Raw genomic sequence first — 16,987 nt, 5'->3', positions numbered from 1 at the left:
CCTTTCCTGTGTCCAAGTGTTCTCATTGTTCACTTCCCACCTATGAGTGAGAACATGCAGTGTTTGGTTTTCTGTTCTTGCGATAGTTTGCTGAGAATGATGATTTCCAGCTGCATCCATGTCCCTACAAAGGACACAAACTCATCCTTTTTTATGGCTGCATAGTATTCCATGGTGTGTATGTGCCACATTTTCTTAATCCAGTCTGTCACTGATGGACATATGGGTTGATTCCAAGTCTTTGCTATTGTGAATAATGCCACAATAAACATACGTGTGCATGTATCTTTACAGCAGCATGATTTATAATCCTTTGGGTATATACCCAGTAATGGGATGGCTGGGTCAAATGGCATTTCTAGTTCTAGATCCTTGAGGAATCGCCACACTGTCTTCCACAATGGTTGAACTAGTTTACAGTCCCACCAACAGTGTAAAAGTGTTCCTATTTCTCCACATCCTCTCCAGCACCTGTTGTTTCCTGATTTTTTAATGATTGCCATTCTAACTGGTATGAGATGGTATCTCATTGTGGTTTTGATTTGCATTACTCTGATGGCGAGTGATGATGAGCATTTTTTCATGTGTCTGTTGGCTGTATGAATGTGTTTTGAGAAGTGTTTGTTCATATCCTTTGCCCACTTTTTGATGGGGTTGTTTGCTTTTTTCAGAACCATTTTTAATATTTAAATTAACTCACCTTTTAAAACTTAAAGGGAAACTAAAGGATAACAACAAATTGTCCTAATAGGTATCCAAGTTAGGATGGGTCACGGCCCCAGAGACAAGAAGCTGTACCCAGAGTCAGAGCATGAAGAAGACTGGACATGTCAAATAGGGCAGGTCTGGGGCCCGGATCAAAGTGCTGGAGAACAACGGCCAGGAGAAAATTTCTGAGAATGCCTCCAGAGAGACAAATGGTAGCTACAGCCAAGAAAGGAAAATTTGGGCCAGGTCAGTAGGTCTGGGGTAGTTTCATGGGGACTGGGAAGAGGGTGTTTGTGAAAGAGTGAGTTTGGGACTGAAGAAAGGAACCCTGGGGCTGAGGAACAATATAGCCCAAGAAGCAAATACAGGGTAAAGATCAAACAGATTGGGAGACCCAGGCTGGGAACCAAGAATAGAGCTGAGGTTATTTCAGGAGGTTTAGGAGGACTACAAGAGGGGAGAGATGGTGTTGCTTAGAGAGTTAAAGGGAAGAAGTCCAGAGGTGAGGGCTAAGGGGCAGGTGTGCCAAGGAAGGGTTGCAGCAGGGTGAGTTGGGGATTCTGACAGTGGGGGTGAGAAGTGGGTTGGGTGCTCAGTCCTACCATACTGTGCTTTGCAGGTTGTGCCTGCGTCTGAATCCTGAAGACAGTGGTGATGGTCAGCATCCCATGAATGAGATGGACTTGTCATCCATATACCACTAAAAATCAACTCTCAGCTCTCCAGGGGTATGTACCACCCTTTGGGAAACACTGCTACGGCCAAAGGATGATAAAAGCCTGAGTTAAAGAACAGGATACTTGGAAGTCACTGCTAAGTTTTTAGAAGAATACTTGGGTTGCATTTTTTTAAACATAAAATTAAAATATAGCTTATAAAAACAAAACGGGTTGTTTTAATCCTCCACAGTATCTAGGCATGAAACTTTGTACATAACGGGCACATGCATATTCAATTATATTATTGTAAATAGTTGAAAAGGTATAATTAGAGATGAATCTTCTGGGCCATGTTCTAATAGTAAGGGTCTCATTCATGAGCTACAGGGGAGGGGAGGGCTTCAGACAGGTCTGACTAAATGTTTGCACTCACAAGAAGAGACAACATCTCAGCTAGCTGACAGAATTCCCTGGGTCACTGACAACTGAAAGGTCCTCGAGGCTGTAGATATTGCAGGAAAGCGAGAAAAACGAAATTAAAGATACTGCAGACAAGGTCCAATGCTTCAAGACCCACACCAGATCACAAACCATTTCCCATAGCCTACAAAACCACTTATGTCTGGGTAAAAATGTTCCTCTGAGAACATGGGTAAAATATGTTTCCTCTGAAAAGTGATTTTAGAAATTGTGGTCAGCAGGTCCTCAGATGACCCTAGTGATTGCTGTGTTCTGGCATTCACACCCTTGTATATATTCCCAACCCTTAAGTGTGGGCAAGACCTGTGACTTGCTTCTACCCAAAAGAACATGGCAAAGGTGATAGAAAGTCACTCCTGTGATTATGTTACATTATACAAGACTCCATCTTGTTAGCAGAATCTCTCTGGTTTTCCTGATATCCTTAAAAAAGCAAGCAGCCATGTTATAGCTTCCCTAAGGAAAGCGCCAAGTGGCAGAGAACTACAGGCAGCCTCTAGCCATTGGTCAGCAAGACAACGAAGCCCTCAAATCTACAGCTGCAAGGAAGATAATTCTGCCAACAGGCCTCTAAACGAGAACACAGCCCTAGTCACTGCCTTGATTGTGGGGTAGCCTTGTGAGACCCAGGGCAGAGGACCCAACTAAGCTGTGCCTACACTCCTGATCCGCAGAAACTGTGGGATAAATAAACGTGTGGCATGTTAGGCCACTAGGTTTCTGGTAACTTACTATTGCAGCACAGAAAACTAACACAGAAATCTTATACACATACTTTAAAAAAGGAAGAAAAGTAATAATGAGTTACTGGCCATTTGAGGTATTTATTAATGAAGATTAAATATCCAAAGGGCAGTCCTCAATGCTCATTTCCATGATTTTAAGAGTTGATAATTCCATGTCATGATTATTATCACCTTTGACACTGGAGAACTGAACAGACTGGGAGAGTGATGTGTTAAGACTGCATGATCCATTTGAAATCTCAACCTTTTCAGGGTCACTGTCACCTTCAATAACATTCACAGAAGTTTCCTGATCTGTTAAACTGTCTGAAATACTTGGATTATTTTCATCCAAAGTTGAAGGTTCAAGATTCGTTTCATCATTCACCTGTTGAATTATAACCCCTTCTGAATGCTTTGATTTATAAAGAGGCATGAAAAATTCAGTTGGTGAAGAGAATATCTCGTTCTCATCTTTTGGTGTAGACGATAACATATCCAAAGCCTTTTGGTATTCTTGACGTTCCTGCTGAATAGTTACTTCACTTTCATGTTTTAATTCATTTGGTTCTGAATTCCCAGCCTTTTTAAAATCAAATAAATTCAACATATCAACATCATTTTGCTTTACCGAGTTTTCGTCCGATGTGCAGCCTAAGTCTACCTTCAGGACATGCAGCAGGTGGCGCATTTTTTCCTAGGATTAAGAAAAGATGAGAATAATTACATTAATTGAGTCAAATTAAATTTTGACTGCAGTGCTGCAAATCTCACAGGATTAATACTTTTCCTTTCACTTCTCCCACCACCACCCTCAAAAAAGTTCAAGGGAAAAAAAAGCACTTGCTTTTAATGTATTGTTTGAAGGTATGAAAAAACTGTAAAATTATTTTTACATTAGAATTTTTCTAATGAAGTTATAAGACAAACCTCCTCCAAATGTTTATTTTGTTTTATATGTCGCTCGAACAGTCGTTCTAAAAACCTACAAATGATAAACAAAAATGTTAATGTCTCAAAATCAGAAAATCATCTAAATATAAACTAGCCATGTAATACTGAAACTATAAAGGTTGAAAAATGTGTTTTAGATTATTCTTTTTCTCTGTAAAGCTGAAGACTAATGCTTTCCTGTTCTATGTTCTTCCGTTGTGCATTTGCTTCACGTTACAGGTTTCTGAAAGACTGTATGCTACTTTTATTTCTTTGAATAAAATTCTCCTTTTTCTCACCCCACCTCCAAAAAGCTGTTTTTCTCACAGACATATGCAAACACCCAAAGCCTGTCTACCCCCATCTTTACACACACACACACACACACACACAACCAAACCCTAAAGAAAAGCCTTTTACAGAGATATTTTATAATGCTTCCTAAATTATACTTTTAAAAAATTCCTGTATTAAAGTATAAAACACCAGTGAACAAAATGGAAAAGGACACCAAAAAAAAAAAAAAAAAAAGGAAAAATATTCCAAATTCATGGATTGGAAGAATTAATATTGTTAAAACAACCACACCATCCAAAGCAATCTACAGAGTCAATGCAATCTCTATCAAAATACTAGTGACATTATTCACAGAAATAGAAAAAAAAATCCTAAAATGTATATGAAACCACAAAAGACCCAGAATAGCCAAAGCTATCCTAAGTAAAAAGAACAAAACTGGTGGGATCATATTACTTGACTTCAAATTATACTACAGAGCTATGGTAACCAAAACAGCATGGTCAGGCATAAAAACAGACACACAGACCAATGGAAGAGAATAGAGAACTCAGAAACAAATCCACACACCCACAGTGAACTCATTTTTGACAAAGTTGCCAAGAACATACACTGGGGAAAAGGCAGTCTCTTCAATAAATGGTGATGGGAAAACTGGATACCCATATACAAAAGAATGAAACTAGACCCCTATCTCTCACCACATACAAAAATCAAATCAAAATAGATTAAAGGCCAAAATATAAGTTCTGAAACTATGGAACTACTAAATGAAAACATTGGGAGAAAATCTCTAGGGACTAGTCTGGCAAAGACTTCTTGAGTAATATCCCACAAGCACAGGCAAAAAAGCAAACATGGACAAATGGGATCATAAGTTAAAAAGTTTCTGCACAGCAAAGGATATAACCAACAAAGTGAAGAAACAATCCACAGAATGGGAGAAAATATTTGCAAACTACCCCTCTGACAAGGAATTAATAACCAGAATATATAAGGAGCTCAAGCAACTATTTACTATTAGGTTTATAGGGAAAAATCTAATAATCCAATCAAAAAATGGGCAAAAGATTTGAATAGACAATTCTCAAAAGACATATGAATTGTAAACAGGAATATAAAAAGGTGTTCCCCATCATTGATCATCAGAGAAATGCAAATCAAAACTACAATGAGATATCATCTCACTCCAGTTAAAATGGCTTATATGCAAAAACAAGCAACAATAAATGCTGGTGACAATGTGGAGAAAAGGGAATCCTTGCACACTATTAGCAGAATGTAAACTATTAGTTCAACCCCTATGGAGAACAGTTTGGAGGTTCCTCAAAAAACTAGAAATTGAGCTACCATATGCTCCAGCAATCCCAAAAGGAAGGAAGTAAGGATATCAAAGAGATATCTGCACTTTTATGTTTGTTGTAGCACTGTTCATAATAGCTAAGATTTGGAAGCAGCCTAAGTGTCCATTAACAAATGAATGGATAAAAAAATGTAGGACATATACACCATGGAGTACTATTCAGTCATAAAAAAAGTAGGATCCTGTCATCTGCAACAACATGGATGGAAATGGAGATCATTATGTTAAGTGAAATAAGCCTGGTACAGAAAGATAAACATTGCATGCTCCACTTATTTGTGGGATCTGAAAATCAAAACAATTGAACTCACAGACATAGAGAGTAGAAGGATGGTTAACAGAGGCTGGGAAGGGTAGTGGAGGGCTGCAGGGGAAGAGGGGTAGTTAATGGGTACAAAAACATAGAAAGAATCAATAAGACCATTTGATAGCACCACAGGGTAACTACAGTCAATAATAACTTAATTGTACATTTAAAATAACTTAAAGAATGTAGTCAGATTGTTTGTAACTCAAAAGATAAATGCTTGAGAGGATGGATACCCCATTTTCTGTGACGTCCTTATTTCACAATGCTTGCCTATATCAAAACATCTCATGGACCCTTATATATACCTACTGTGTACGTCACAAAATTTTTAAAAATAATGAAAAAATTTAAAAATTCCCACTGATGGTAAATCCACATAATAACTTAAATGTTATCACTTATTAAGTTCCATTAAGTGCTACTGTGCTAGCCATAATAATCATTTTACCTCTAATTCTGACCAACGTAGGGAGGGAAAGATAGTGTAAAAACCATCTTAAAGATGAGAAAGCCACATCTCTAAGATGATAATTTCCTCTCCCCTGAGGTCAAAAGCCATTAGGGGAATTTAACCCACATGTGTCTGGCTCTACATAATTTCTTCATTCTAAAACACCATGCTCACCTCTCTATCACAGGAATGTCCAACAGTTTCTTAAAAAACTAATTTCCTTTGTTATCATTTGCTAGCATCAGTGAAGTTATGAGCCAACCTCAGAGTTAGTAGTTCTGAATTATTTCACAATTTTTTTAAAACCCAAGAAATCTGTATTCTACTTTTTACAACTATTGTTAACATTTTAGAATATTCACTACTAGGCATTTTTTCTATTCATTTGTATTTCTTTACCAAATTGTAATTAAATGATACATACTATTTGGGTATCTATCTTGTTTTTTTCTTTTTTCTTTTTCTTTATTTTTTCTGAGACAGAGTCTCGCTCTGTCGCCCAGGCTATAATGTCGAGGCGCGATCTCAGCTCACCGCAAGCTCCGCCTCTCGGGTTCACACCATTCTCCTACCTCAGCCTATAGCTAGGACTACTGGCACCTGCCACCAGGCCTGGCTAAATTTTTGTGTGTTTTTAATAGAGACGGGGTTTCACTGTGTTAGCCAGGATAGCCTCGATCTCCTGACCTCATGATCCGCCCGCCTCAGACTCCCAAAGTGCTGGGATTACAGGCATCAGCCACTGCGCCCAGCCCTATTTTGTTTTTTCTAATCAACGACACATATCTTTAACATCTTTCTGTATCTGTAAATTCACTTCAACATCATTTTTAATCCCTAAACAGACCTTACATTTCATATATATCCCACAGTTTATTCAACCAAACATTTACCATTAAACATTTAGGTTGATTCTGGTTTTTGGTACTATTATAAAAATGATGTAATAAATAGTCTTACACTTGATAAAAACAAAATTTTAAGCATAAATACGATTTTGTATGTGTATTTTTTTTCTTGTAGTGGCAAAAACCAACAAAACTTATCATCTTCACCATTAAGTGCACGATTGAGTAGTGTTAAGTATATTCATCCTGTGATACAGATTGCTAAAACTTTTCATTATGTATCCTGAAACTCTTTACCCATATTATGTGAATATTATTTACCAACTTTTTAAAACGAAAGTGGTCAAAAGAATTAATGTCAAAAATCTTAGGTCTTTTTGATATGCCTTTTTATGCCAATAATGAAAATGTTTGCTTTAATTTTTTAAAAAACTTGATGTAAATGATAGAAATAATTTATTAGAAATGTCTATGTTTGGCATATTATTACAACAGAGAAAGCAAGTAGTATACATAACAGGGTCCTAGGTTACATAGCATAAAGTAGAGCCCAGTGCTCAAAGAACCTTAGATACATAAATGTTCAAGCTAAATTCAGGACACACAGTTTCCTTAAGCTATGCAATAGCTAATCTGGTTTTGCAAACTTTTCATTTAACTTGCGGCACACAAACCTAGCTCTTAATTTGTTCTCATTTTACTAGATCTAATACTAATAATGGTTGTACCAAAAATGCTTGCCTTTGATTCTCATGACAGTTTTAGATAGTAAAATGGGATTACGGAGCTTTGCAAATAAGTGGTAAAGATCTTCCTTCACGAGTCACTTATAATACAAAGGATATAATATTAAAGTGAATAAAAGCTCTATTCTTTAATTCTCCCAAGTGATGAACTTCCCCTAGAGTATGAATTAAACATTCTTTACAACCTGCTATCAATTAGAATAATAAGTTTCCAAGAAAACAATATATTTTTTCATTTCCTAATATGGGAAAATAACTTTAAAATTTTAACATCATATGAAGAAATATGAAGAATATTTAACGTACTCCTGAATTGCCATAACACAATTTTAAAAAACTAACCTGTTTGAAAATAAACCAAGTTTCAAAATTTCATCTGTTACATCTTCAATGAAACTCAGATACAACAGTTCTTCTTCGCTGTAAAGGGAAGGCAATATACAGCATAAAAATTATTGCTTACTTATTCTGAAAACTATAAGAAACATTAGTACCTAATTAGAAATGTCTATCTCTACCATTACCAATGTACTTCTATCTCATATTACTAAGGGGAATATTACAAACAAACATGTCTACTTTCTCAAATTATGCAAGGATATTTATTAAAGATAATGACCTAATAGAGTAAAATTTCAAAGATATCTGCAACATCCATAGCAGTAAAAAATAAGCAGAATTAAACAACACAAAAAGAGACCAACGAATGACAAGGGGCAATCAAATGCAATCCACTGGGAACAAGCACTCTCGAGGAATGTTTTAAATTTCCTCTGGCTCCTGACCAGGTCCAGCAGCAGAGGTGCAAGCCCCTCCGCAAAGCATTTGCAAGAAGGAAAAGGAAAGTTGTCCAGAGAAGCAGGAGCTTCAACTAAGAAGTCCTCTCCTAGCCCCAGGCCAGCATCTTCTCACCTTAAGGTTGAGAAATGCACTAAGCAGAAAAATTTATGTTTTCTCTAAAAACATTTGGAGACAAAATCTCAAAGGAAAATTTGTGAACATAAATATTGTGGTAATTTTTAACTACTTGAACACACCCCCCTATTATAACTATATTTTAGTAGTTATTATAAGAAAGTTAGGATATTATTGTATGTTTGATTTTAATTAGCTGAAATTAGTGAATTAGTACCAAATGTAAGTAGCAAGTAACTAAATTACTGAATAAGCAAATATAAGGGAAGAGTTAATAAGCAAATCAAATAATAGATCTAAATGTTTAATAAAAAGTTACACTTTCAAACTGATTCACAGGGTCTTGCTTGTTTAAAAACAGCATATTTGAAAATAAGTAAAATTTTATAAATTATTTTCCCTAAAAAAAGTAACTTAATTAAAACAACATTAAAATCTACGAGTAAAATATCTGCAAAGAACTGCTGAGATTAGAAACCTCTGGAAAGAGTATCCTGAACTACTAAAAGTCTGTATTTCTCTAAAACTCTTCTTTATTATTTTATTATTTTTACTTATAAATAAGAATTATGGATACTAATTATTAAAAAGTATCAGGTATTAGCTTAGGGACAAACTTCTACTGGAGATAAAAACGACGTGATTGACAATTGCTCCAGAAAGTTGTTATTATTTCTCAAATAAATTTGAGAAAATTATTCAGGTCATTTTCTCAAATTTAGCATGTATTATATGGTTGATATCCCAAAGCTGGTTGTAAGACAGATTAGCGTTCACAGATGAATGGATAAAGAAAATGTATATATACACCATGAAATACTATTCAGCCATAAAAACGAATAAAATCATGTTATTTGTGGCAACATGGATGGAACATGGATGGATGTTGGTGAAATAAGCCAGCAATAGAAAGTTAAACACTGCATGTTCTCACTCATATGTGGAAGCTAAAAACAGTTGATTTCATAGAAGTAGAGAGTAGAACAGAGGATACTGGAGGCTGGGAAGGGTAGAGGAGAGTGAAGGACAAGGTGAGATTTGTTACAAGATACAAAATTATAGCTAGATAGGCAGAGTAAGTTCTAATGTTATATACCACTATAGGATGACTACTATGGTTAACAATAATACATAGTTTCAAATAGCTAGAAGAAGGATACTCAATGTTTCCAACACAAAGAAATAATAAAAACTTTGAGATGACGGATACACTAATTAAACTGTTTTAATCACTGTACAGTGTAAGTATCAAAACATCACTAGGTACTCCACGAATATGTACCTTTATTACTTGCCAGTTTTAAAAAAAAGAGATTATTGTTCAATCCTGACTTATTTAATAATGGTTTCTATGATTCTTAATTCTTAATTCCACTATGCAAAATGAAGAGGTAAAAAAGATCTTACTCAGAGTAGATTTTACTAGTTGCAGGGGGCTTCAGGGAATACTGACACACTGCCCTAGAAAGAGGAAGTTAAAGTAGTTGAGCAAAACAATGGTTGGCATACAATAAGTATTCAGTAACATTGTATATTAGTACAGACTGAATATCCCTCTTGGAACCGAAGTGTTTCAGATTTTGGATTTGGGAATATTTCCATTATATACTTAGTTGAGCATCTCAATCCAAAACTCTGAAATCCAAAATGCGCAAATGAGCATTTCCTTTGGGTGTCACGTCAGATTTTGGAGTATTGTGACTTACGGACTTTCAAATGTGGGATGTTCAACCTGTAATTACTTTTCAGCAATTTTTAAAGCACTCTCATATCTATATCTAATTTAATATTCTAAACAACCCAGTCAGGTATGTTGGCTGTGTATTATTTTTACTATTTACTGATGAGTTCACCCAGTGTCAGAAAGACTAAGTATAACTTTCCAAGGTTAATGTTAGTAAGCAGCAAAGACAGGTTTTTAAACTACTCTTCTACTTATAAATTCACAATTCTTTTCAAAACTATACTATGGCATTTCTCTAGTATAAACAATGACAATTTGACTAAGGTTAATGTATAGATAATGCTAGATATAGATACATTACTATGAAGTATTTTTAAAGCTGGTCATCATGACAAATTTTGTTACTCAGTTATGTTACCAAGAATTAACTTGAAGCTAAATTTTATTCAGGTATACTCAATTATACTATTTTACTTTACTTCTTTTAGAAAGTATTAGAAAAGATAAATACTCCTTTCCTTAAGTCATTCTTAATATTCAGTGAAGACTGGCTCAAGAGCAGTTTACAATAATAAATAATAAGTTATATGTGTTGAAACACCAGAAATTTCAAAGACAGGGAAGTTAACAATGAACTCTCCATGGCCTTGGCAGGTGACATCTCCCTAGCAAAGGCCTGAGGGAGAAGCCGGAGCCTGAGGGCATTGTGTGTACTTTCCTAGTGATCTGCTACATTAACACCTCACTCTTGCCCTCTTTTTAATCTCTACTCCTTCCTTTCTTCTACCCCCACTCCCCGCCCCACATTTCATATCCATTCTCTGACACTGGAAATACATTTGACAACTGAAACTATCAAGGCATCTTTAGGTTTTCTACTACCTGCTAATTAATGTATAATATTCCTTAATCACTCAACATGATGAGTAATTTTTAAAGAGTGTCTCCATTGCAGTGAGCTCAGACCGCACCACTGCACTCCAGCCTGGACAACAGAGAGAGACTCTGTCTCATAAATAAATAAATAAATAAATAAATAGTGTCTTCATATAGCACAGATAGGTCAAGCACCAGCATATGATAAATATTCAAAATGAAAAACTATGACTCCTCAAATGGTAAAGCTCTTCAGCATTATTTGTGGCATGTAAACTGGTTAGCATCACTGTCAGAGGACTTGTCTTGGGGGAAATTATTTTTTTAATGAATAGTGATGACAAATAATACAAGTTGGGGTGGCTTTTTCCTTTACTAATGAATTAGCAAAATTAACTCATTTAAACCTTTACTAAGCACTTAAATTTGTAAAATTTCCTTGGTAAAACTAAAACTGTTATTGAATTACATCACACCAAAATAGACTACAGCATGCAATTAAATAGTACTTATGCGGCAAACACTATATGTCTGTTATACAAGAAGGCAATTAAAGACAGTTGAAATTATTTCTCCTGTGAACTGTGTACCTTGGCGAGGAATGCTGAAGAGCATCATCCTTAATCTCATCCCATGTTAAGTCATGCCCTTGTAAAGGTAAAGGGGCTATTTTTTCTTTGGCATCATATGTCACACAGTTAGATGCCTGGGGATGCAATAAAAAAAAATCTTCATTTTTGCTTAAAAATACATTATGAAAGCAGAAATATAACAAATTTTAAGTGAACAGAGATATCCAGTAGATAAAAATTATACAGTATGACAAAGAATATTTTAGAATAATTTTTCTATCCATTCAGCACATTTTTCTTAAAGATAAAATGACTTATTTCTTGTATTTTAATGAGTGGCATTTAAATAACATTAAGAAATTGTCACAAATAAACATATAAAGGGAAAAATGAAGCACATTTTCAACTTTTAAGTAAATTTGAGGGAACAAAGTCTCATTATTCAGAAATTCAAATAGCTCATCTGTTTTACATGCCAACATGTCAAATATGTAGAAGCAGTGGTAGCGCTGGCAGCATGAACAATAATATTAACAAAAATAATGGCAGCTTACTTTTATAGACTCCTTACTATGCACCACAAACTGTGCCAAGCATTTACTCGCATCGTTAGAGTTAATCTTTACCGTGACAAATTATGTACAGTGCTTTACAGTTTTAAAGGTGCTGTTAAAATGTGGATCTACTGCAGTTAATACTGGCTTCTTCAAGTCAAGTACTGATGGCACTGACTGTGGAATATGGGGACACACATTTTCTTGCAGGATTGTAAATAAATACTGTTTCATGTTTATGTAGTTATCCGCAGAGTTAACTCATTCCCAAAATTTCAAGCTAGTCTATTAAGCCCTAGCCCAGGCTAGGTACTTTGCCTACATCATTTACTCTTCCTAATAATCCTGCAAATTAAGTACAGTTTTTCTAGATGAGGAAATGCAGCTCTCAGAGGATAACTGATATGTCCTTGGGCCTTAAGTGGCAGGGCCCTGTGTCAAACAGCATTAATGGCTGAGATGGAAAACGACCACCTTCTACCCATTTTCAGAAGGGAAGGAGGAAGTTGAGTATGATTATATTTTATTCTTCTATCTCTGGATCTGTGTTTGACAGTTTAATAGACAAACCATTTTTATAAACAACAAATTTAAGTCAGGACACAAGTGCAAGACTGACACTCCAAAAATAAAACAATTTATCTCAAAATCAGACTCAAAGTTGCAATATTTTAAAAGAAATGATGCTAAGAATTCAAAATATAAACCCTGTAATAAACAGCTTTATGGTCTAGAAAAAGTAGAGGCAAACATAATAACAGCCACTTATTCTTATAAAATGTATACTTTCCAATCATATAATATGTGGCAATTCTTTACAAAAAAAGAAAAAGGTATAAAAACTCAACTTCTGCACTACTCTGCTGGCTCCTCTAGTAATCCAGGTCTGCATCTTTGAAAACAATACTTAAGGTATTTACTGATCCTTCCATCTGTCCAGCCAGCCAACCAATCATCTAGGAAAGATGTTAGTAACAAATGACTTCCCAGATTTGGCAGGATCCACCTGGCCATTCAGAGAGCTATAACCATTTGTAAACAGCCAGACCTTCTGTATACTGGCTATATCATGTATGATAAGTGCCACCAACAGATTATTCTTCACAGTCTAAATAGCTGTACATATTCTATTTACAGAAAAATATCTGTAATTCAAATGTAGCAATACTAAAAGATTTCATACTTATTACCTGCTTTATGTTCATTTCTGATTCTGTCACATTTTTAGTCTCAGCTGTCCCCAATTCAGATTTAAAGCTGTAATAATTTAAAATAAATAACTGTTAATCCTTCAAAATATAAGCACTGCGGTAACAAGGTTTACTGGCTAGAAAAAATAAACTCAAACATAAAAGAATGAGATCCATCTGTTCTTATAAAATACATAATTTTGAATTATTTGATTTTATTTGATAAAATATCTGCAGACTCATCTGATATTACTGTACCTCTTACGTATATCCAAAGAAAAAAAATACTAATCTTAAATTGTTTTCACTTTCTAAAACAACTAAAACCTAGTGCCGGTTAAATTGTTTATGTAATACTAGAAAAACAATCACAATACAAATCCGCTAAATCTCAAAACTTGACAAGATTTGTTTTTTCCTTCAGTCATTTGGCAAACTTCTATTGAACATTCACCTTATGCCACACACTATTGTATTTGAAAACATTATTGAGGCAAATTATACTTAATTTCCAGAAATTATCCCAATTTAAAATTATTCTTGGCAGTTGTTGCTATGAAGACTGGCCTGAATATCTGCAGGGAATGGAGCAGAGGGGTAAATGGATAAAGGGTTAGTTTCTTTCCCTCTATAGCCCATATTTTTGCCACTTTTAACATGAATCAATATGCATATTTACACAAATGCTGTCTGATGACATATTTTAAGAATTCTCTGAAAGTATAATATTTAAAAACATACACAATTCTTGAACCATGCTTGAAACAATAAAATATGTAATTCATACTTATAAGGCACTTGACCAGTGTAATATTTTTTGCTATTTTTCAGCAATTACTCTGATAGTTCTAGTGATACACAGAAAAGGAAAAGTCACATTCATCTCCTTCCAATCCAAAGGGCACTATCAGATCTTAAGGCTGGCAGCAGCAAACAAGGAATATTAATTCATTAATTTTCATTTAATTTCCTGAAGGATTTACTATTGGTTGTTGATGTGTCATACCTTAATTCAGTCTGGGTTTCAGCTTCTATCCGTTGATCTGCAAAATCCTTTTTTCTTTTGGGAGGTGTATAATAGCGATACTGTGACAGGAAAGATTTTGCTTCTGTTTTTAAAGTGCGGGGAGTGAATGGCAATTGTTTGTTAGAAAAGAGTTCAGCATGTTTATCCAAAAGATCCCCACTGGGTGCTTTCGAAATGACTAACTGAAACCGGTGGGAATTTGGGAATGTGCTTCTGGGCCTTCTGCCATACAGGGTTCCAGAGCCCGGTTTCCGGGGCCCGGAGGCTGCATAATCCACGCTGGACGGGGAGGAACTGGAGTTCTTCTCAGGACCATTTGTGATGACTTTATCGGATTTATGTAGGCTTAGGCGTAGTCTCTCAGAAGAGGGTACTAGTGACCTTGCAAAGGATGAAAATCCATTCATTTCTTCTTTTAACATGTCATCCTCAATTTGTGGTTCGCCTGAGGGCTAAGAACATTTGACATGACAGTCATCAACTGCATTACAAATTCATGTAATTGGGGATTTTGAGATTATACATTAAAAAAATGATAGCCTCAAGGATTTACAAAATTAACTGATATGTTCCTGAAGATGTTAATATTTTATTTGAAGTTCTAGTCAAGTATTTAAACTAAGATTAAAATTTAATTCCAAATATAAGTAGTAGAGCAATCAATTTCCTTTCTGAAATTAAAAAAAGATGAATAACATACCTATTTTTTGGATCTTAAACTTGCATATTAAGATCTATTGGGATATCTCAGTTTTATCTGAAAGTTTCCACACAAACTGTGAGCACCAATGCCCTTCTCCACCACTATTAGTGGCATCATCCTCACCGTCCTGTCTTGTCACTATTGGAGAGTACAGTGTAAGCCATCCCTCTGTGATGTCAAGCATTTAAAGAAACGAAAAGGAACTTCTCCTCATAATGTATGGAGCCCTGGCTTAGGTAATTGATAATTTAAATATAATTAATAAATATTTATTTCATAAAAATTTCATACATATTTCTCAACTTATTTTCATTGGGGTGGAGGTAATACTTTGAAAAGGGAGGCATTTTGACTTGCTCCATTTCTTTTTGGCTTAACTTCAGGAAAACCATTTCTACAGGTTATCTGTAAAGTTTAAAAACACAGATAATATTTTATTCTTTTATAAACTGAAAATGTCTAAGAAGCTCTGCCTATGACTTCAGCCCTTATGGACACATCTGTATATCCTTTGCAAAACTCTGAGGCACTTTCATTAGGTAGAGGGGAAATTACAAGGAGGTTACAGAAATTGAGGTAAAACTCGCTAGGATTTAGCCAGTTATATCTGTCTTATAACCTCATTGGGAGGAATAACAAGGAGAAGATGGACAAGTTGAGTAAGGAAAAAGCCAAGTGCTTCCTGTATGCAAGGTACTGCTCTTGACATTGAAGAGAAGAGGAATAATAAGAACTTCTATCACTGCTACTAATACATATGGTGTGCTTACTATGTGCAAGGTACTGTACTAGTTAATTTTCTTGTATAGCTCATTTAATCCTAACATCAACTTCTGGGTGGTAATACAATTATTACTCTACTTTACAGATTAAAAGACTGCTCTGAGGTGCCGAGTCTCACAGATTTGAACAGAGGCAGAGCCCATGTTCTTTGCCACTTTATCATATTGTCTATTTTAAAACTTATTTGAAAATTATATGATTTTAGATTTTTTTTACAGCATAAAAAATCTTAAACTGATTTTAACTCTTTTTCTGGGAACAAATAAGTCAGCTAACCTAAAGTTCTGATTTATCAAAGCAAAAAACTGCAGCTAACTGGACATTGTGACTACTACCTAAAATATGTCAAATCACCTTTCCTTTCCAACTGCTTTACAACCTTATTCCAAATACAAGACAAAAGTACTCAAAGCAAGTAAGTATGCCGACATTAAATGTTGAGTCACCAGGGTACTATTTGGTAAATGACTTCAAGATGTTAGTTTTTATAAATAGTCCTAAATGATACTCACACTACAGCTTATGTACCAGAAGAGTTTAGCTCCCAAAGAAGAAATTTCTAAGTACAGTCAAAAAATATCCTATAGCGCAATGAATTAATAAGCACAGGAATTATTTACACTTAGAAGAACAGCACAAACTGAGATCAGAGGAAGGAGAAAGAAATGCATAAGGCATTATGATTGCCTGTAAAGAAATTTTATCAGTAATGATTATTTAATAAACAAAATGAAACACCAAAGAAAGTCTTTCTAAAGGGTAGAAGCATATGTTAAGCTATCTCTCTGAAATGGGATGGAAAAATTGCTTCTGAACTTATTGGAAGCATGAAATTTTTCTCATTTTTGTATCTTATAATTTCTACCTTGTATTCTACTTTTTCTTTCCTTGGAAACCAGTAGACTATAGTATAAAATCCACTGCACCAATCTGCATCTTGTTTCCTTAGTTATGAATATCAGAAAACTGGGATAAAGATATTTGTGCAGAATATATGTTAACACACTGGCAGAATCCCAAAACATGAATAGCAGATCACTGTAAAGAAGTTCTGAAATCAGAAAAGGGTTCATCAATTATGTGCCAATGGAGCAGAGTCTGGTGGTACCCTGAACACTCACTTTCTTATGTCACTCTTAGTTTATGAGGTTTGTTGTGCACTG

General features: G+C 35.1%; 1 protein-coding gene across 7 annotated transcripts in view; it reads right to left on the bottom strand.

Moving 5' to 3' along the window:
• Positions 1 to 2,651: 2,651 nt before the first annotated feature.
• SPATA7 (spermatogenesis associated 7) overlaps positions 2,652 to 16,987 on the bottom strand; it is a 50,302-nt gene continuing 35,966 nt past the window's right edge. For 4 of the 7 annotated variants that reach the window (XM_007987511.3, XM_007987513.3, XM_073011237.1 and 1 more), the window contains 7 exons: positions 14,318 to 14,790; positions 13,309 to 13,378; positions 11,586 to 11,701; positions 9,843 to 9,896; positions 7,863 to 7,940; positions 3,503 to 3,557; positions 2,652 to 3,269 (listed from right to left, as the gene is read on the bottom strand). In XM_007987511.3, coding sequence (XP_007985702.3) covers positions 2,685 to 3,269; positions 3,503 to 3,557; positions 7,863 to 7,940; positions 9,843 to 9,896; positions 11,586 to 11,701; positions 13,309 to 13,378; positions 14,318 to 14,790 — 1,431 coding nt within the window. In that variant the 3' untranslated portion in view covers positions 2,652 to 2,684. The remainder of the gene's footprint in view (positions 3,270 to 3,502; positions 3,558 to 7,862; positions 7,941 to 9,842; positions 9,897 to 11,585; positions 11,702 to 13,308; positions 13,379 to 14,317; positions 14,791 to 16,987) is intronic. The other 3 variants (XM_007987512.3, XM_007987514.3, XM_073011238.1) reach the window with 1 other exon arrangement.

This window comes from Chlorocebus sabaeus, chromosome 24, assembly GCF_047675955.1.
Source record: "Chlorocebus sabaeus isolate Y175 chromosome 24, mChlSab1.0.hap1, whole genome shotgun sequence".
Lineage (NCBI taxonomy): Eukaryota > Metazoa > Chordata > Mammalia > Primates > Cercopithecidae > Chlorocebus > Chlorocebus sabaeus.
The sequence above is the reverse complement of the archived record's forward strand: the minus strand, read 5'-3'. Positions and strand labels throughout refer to the sequence as shown.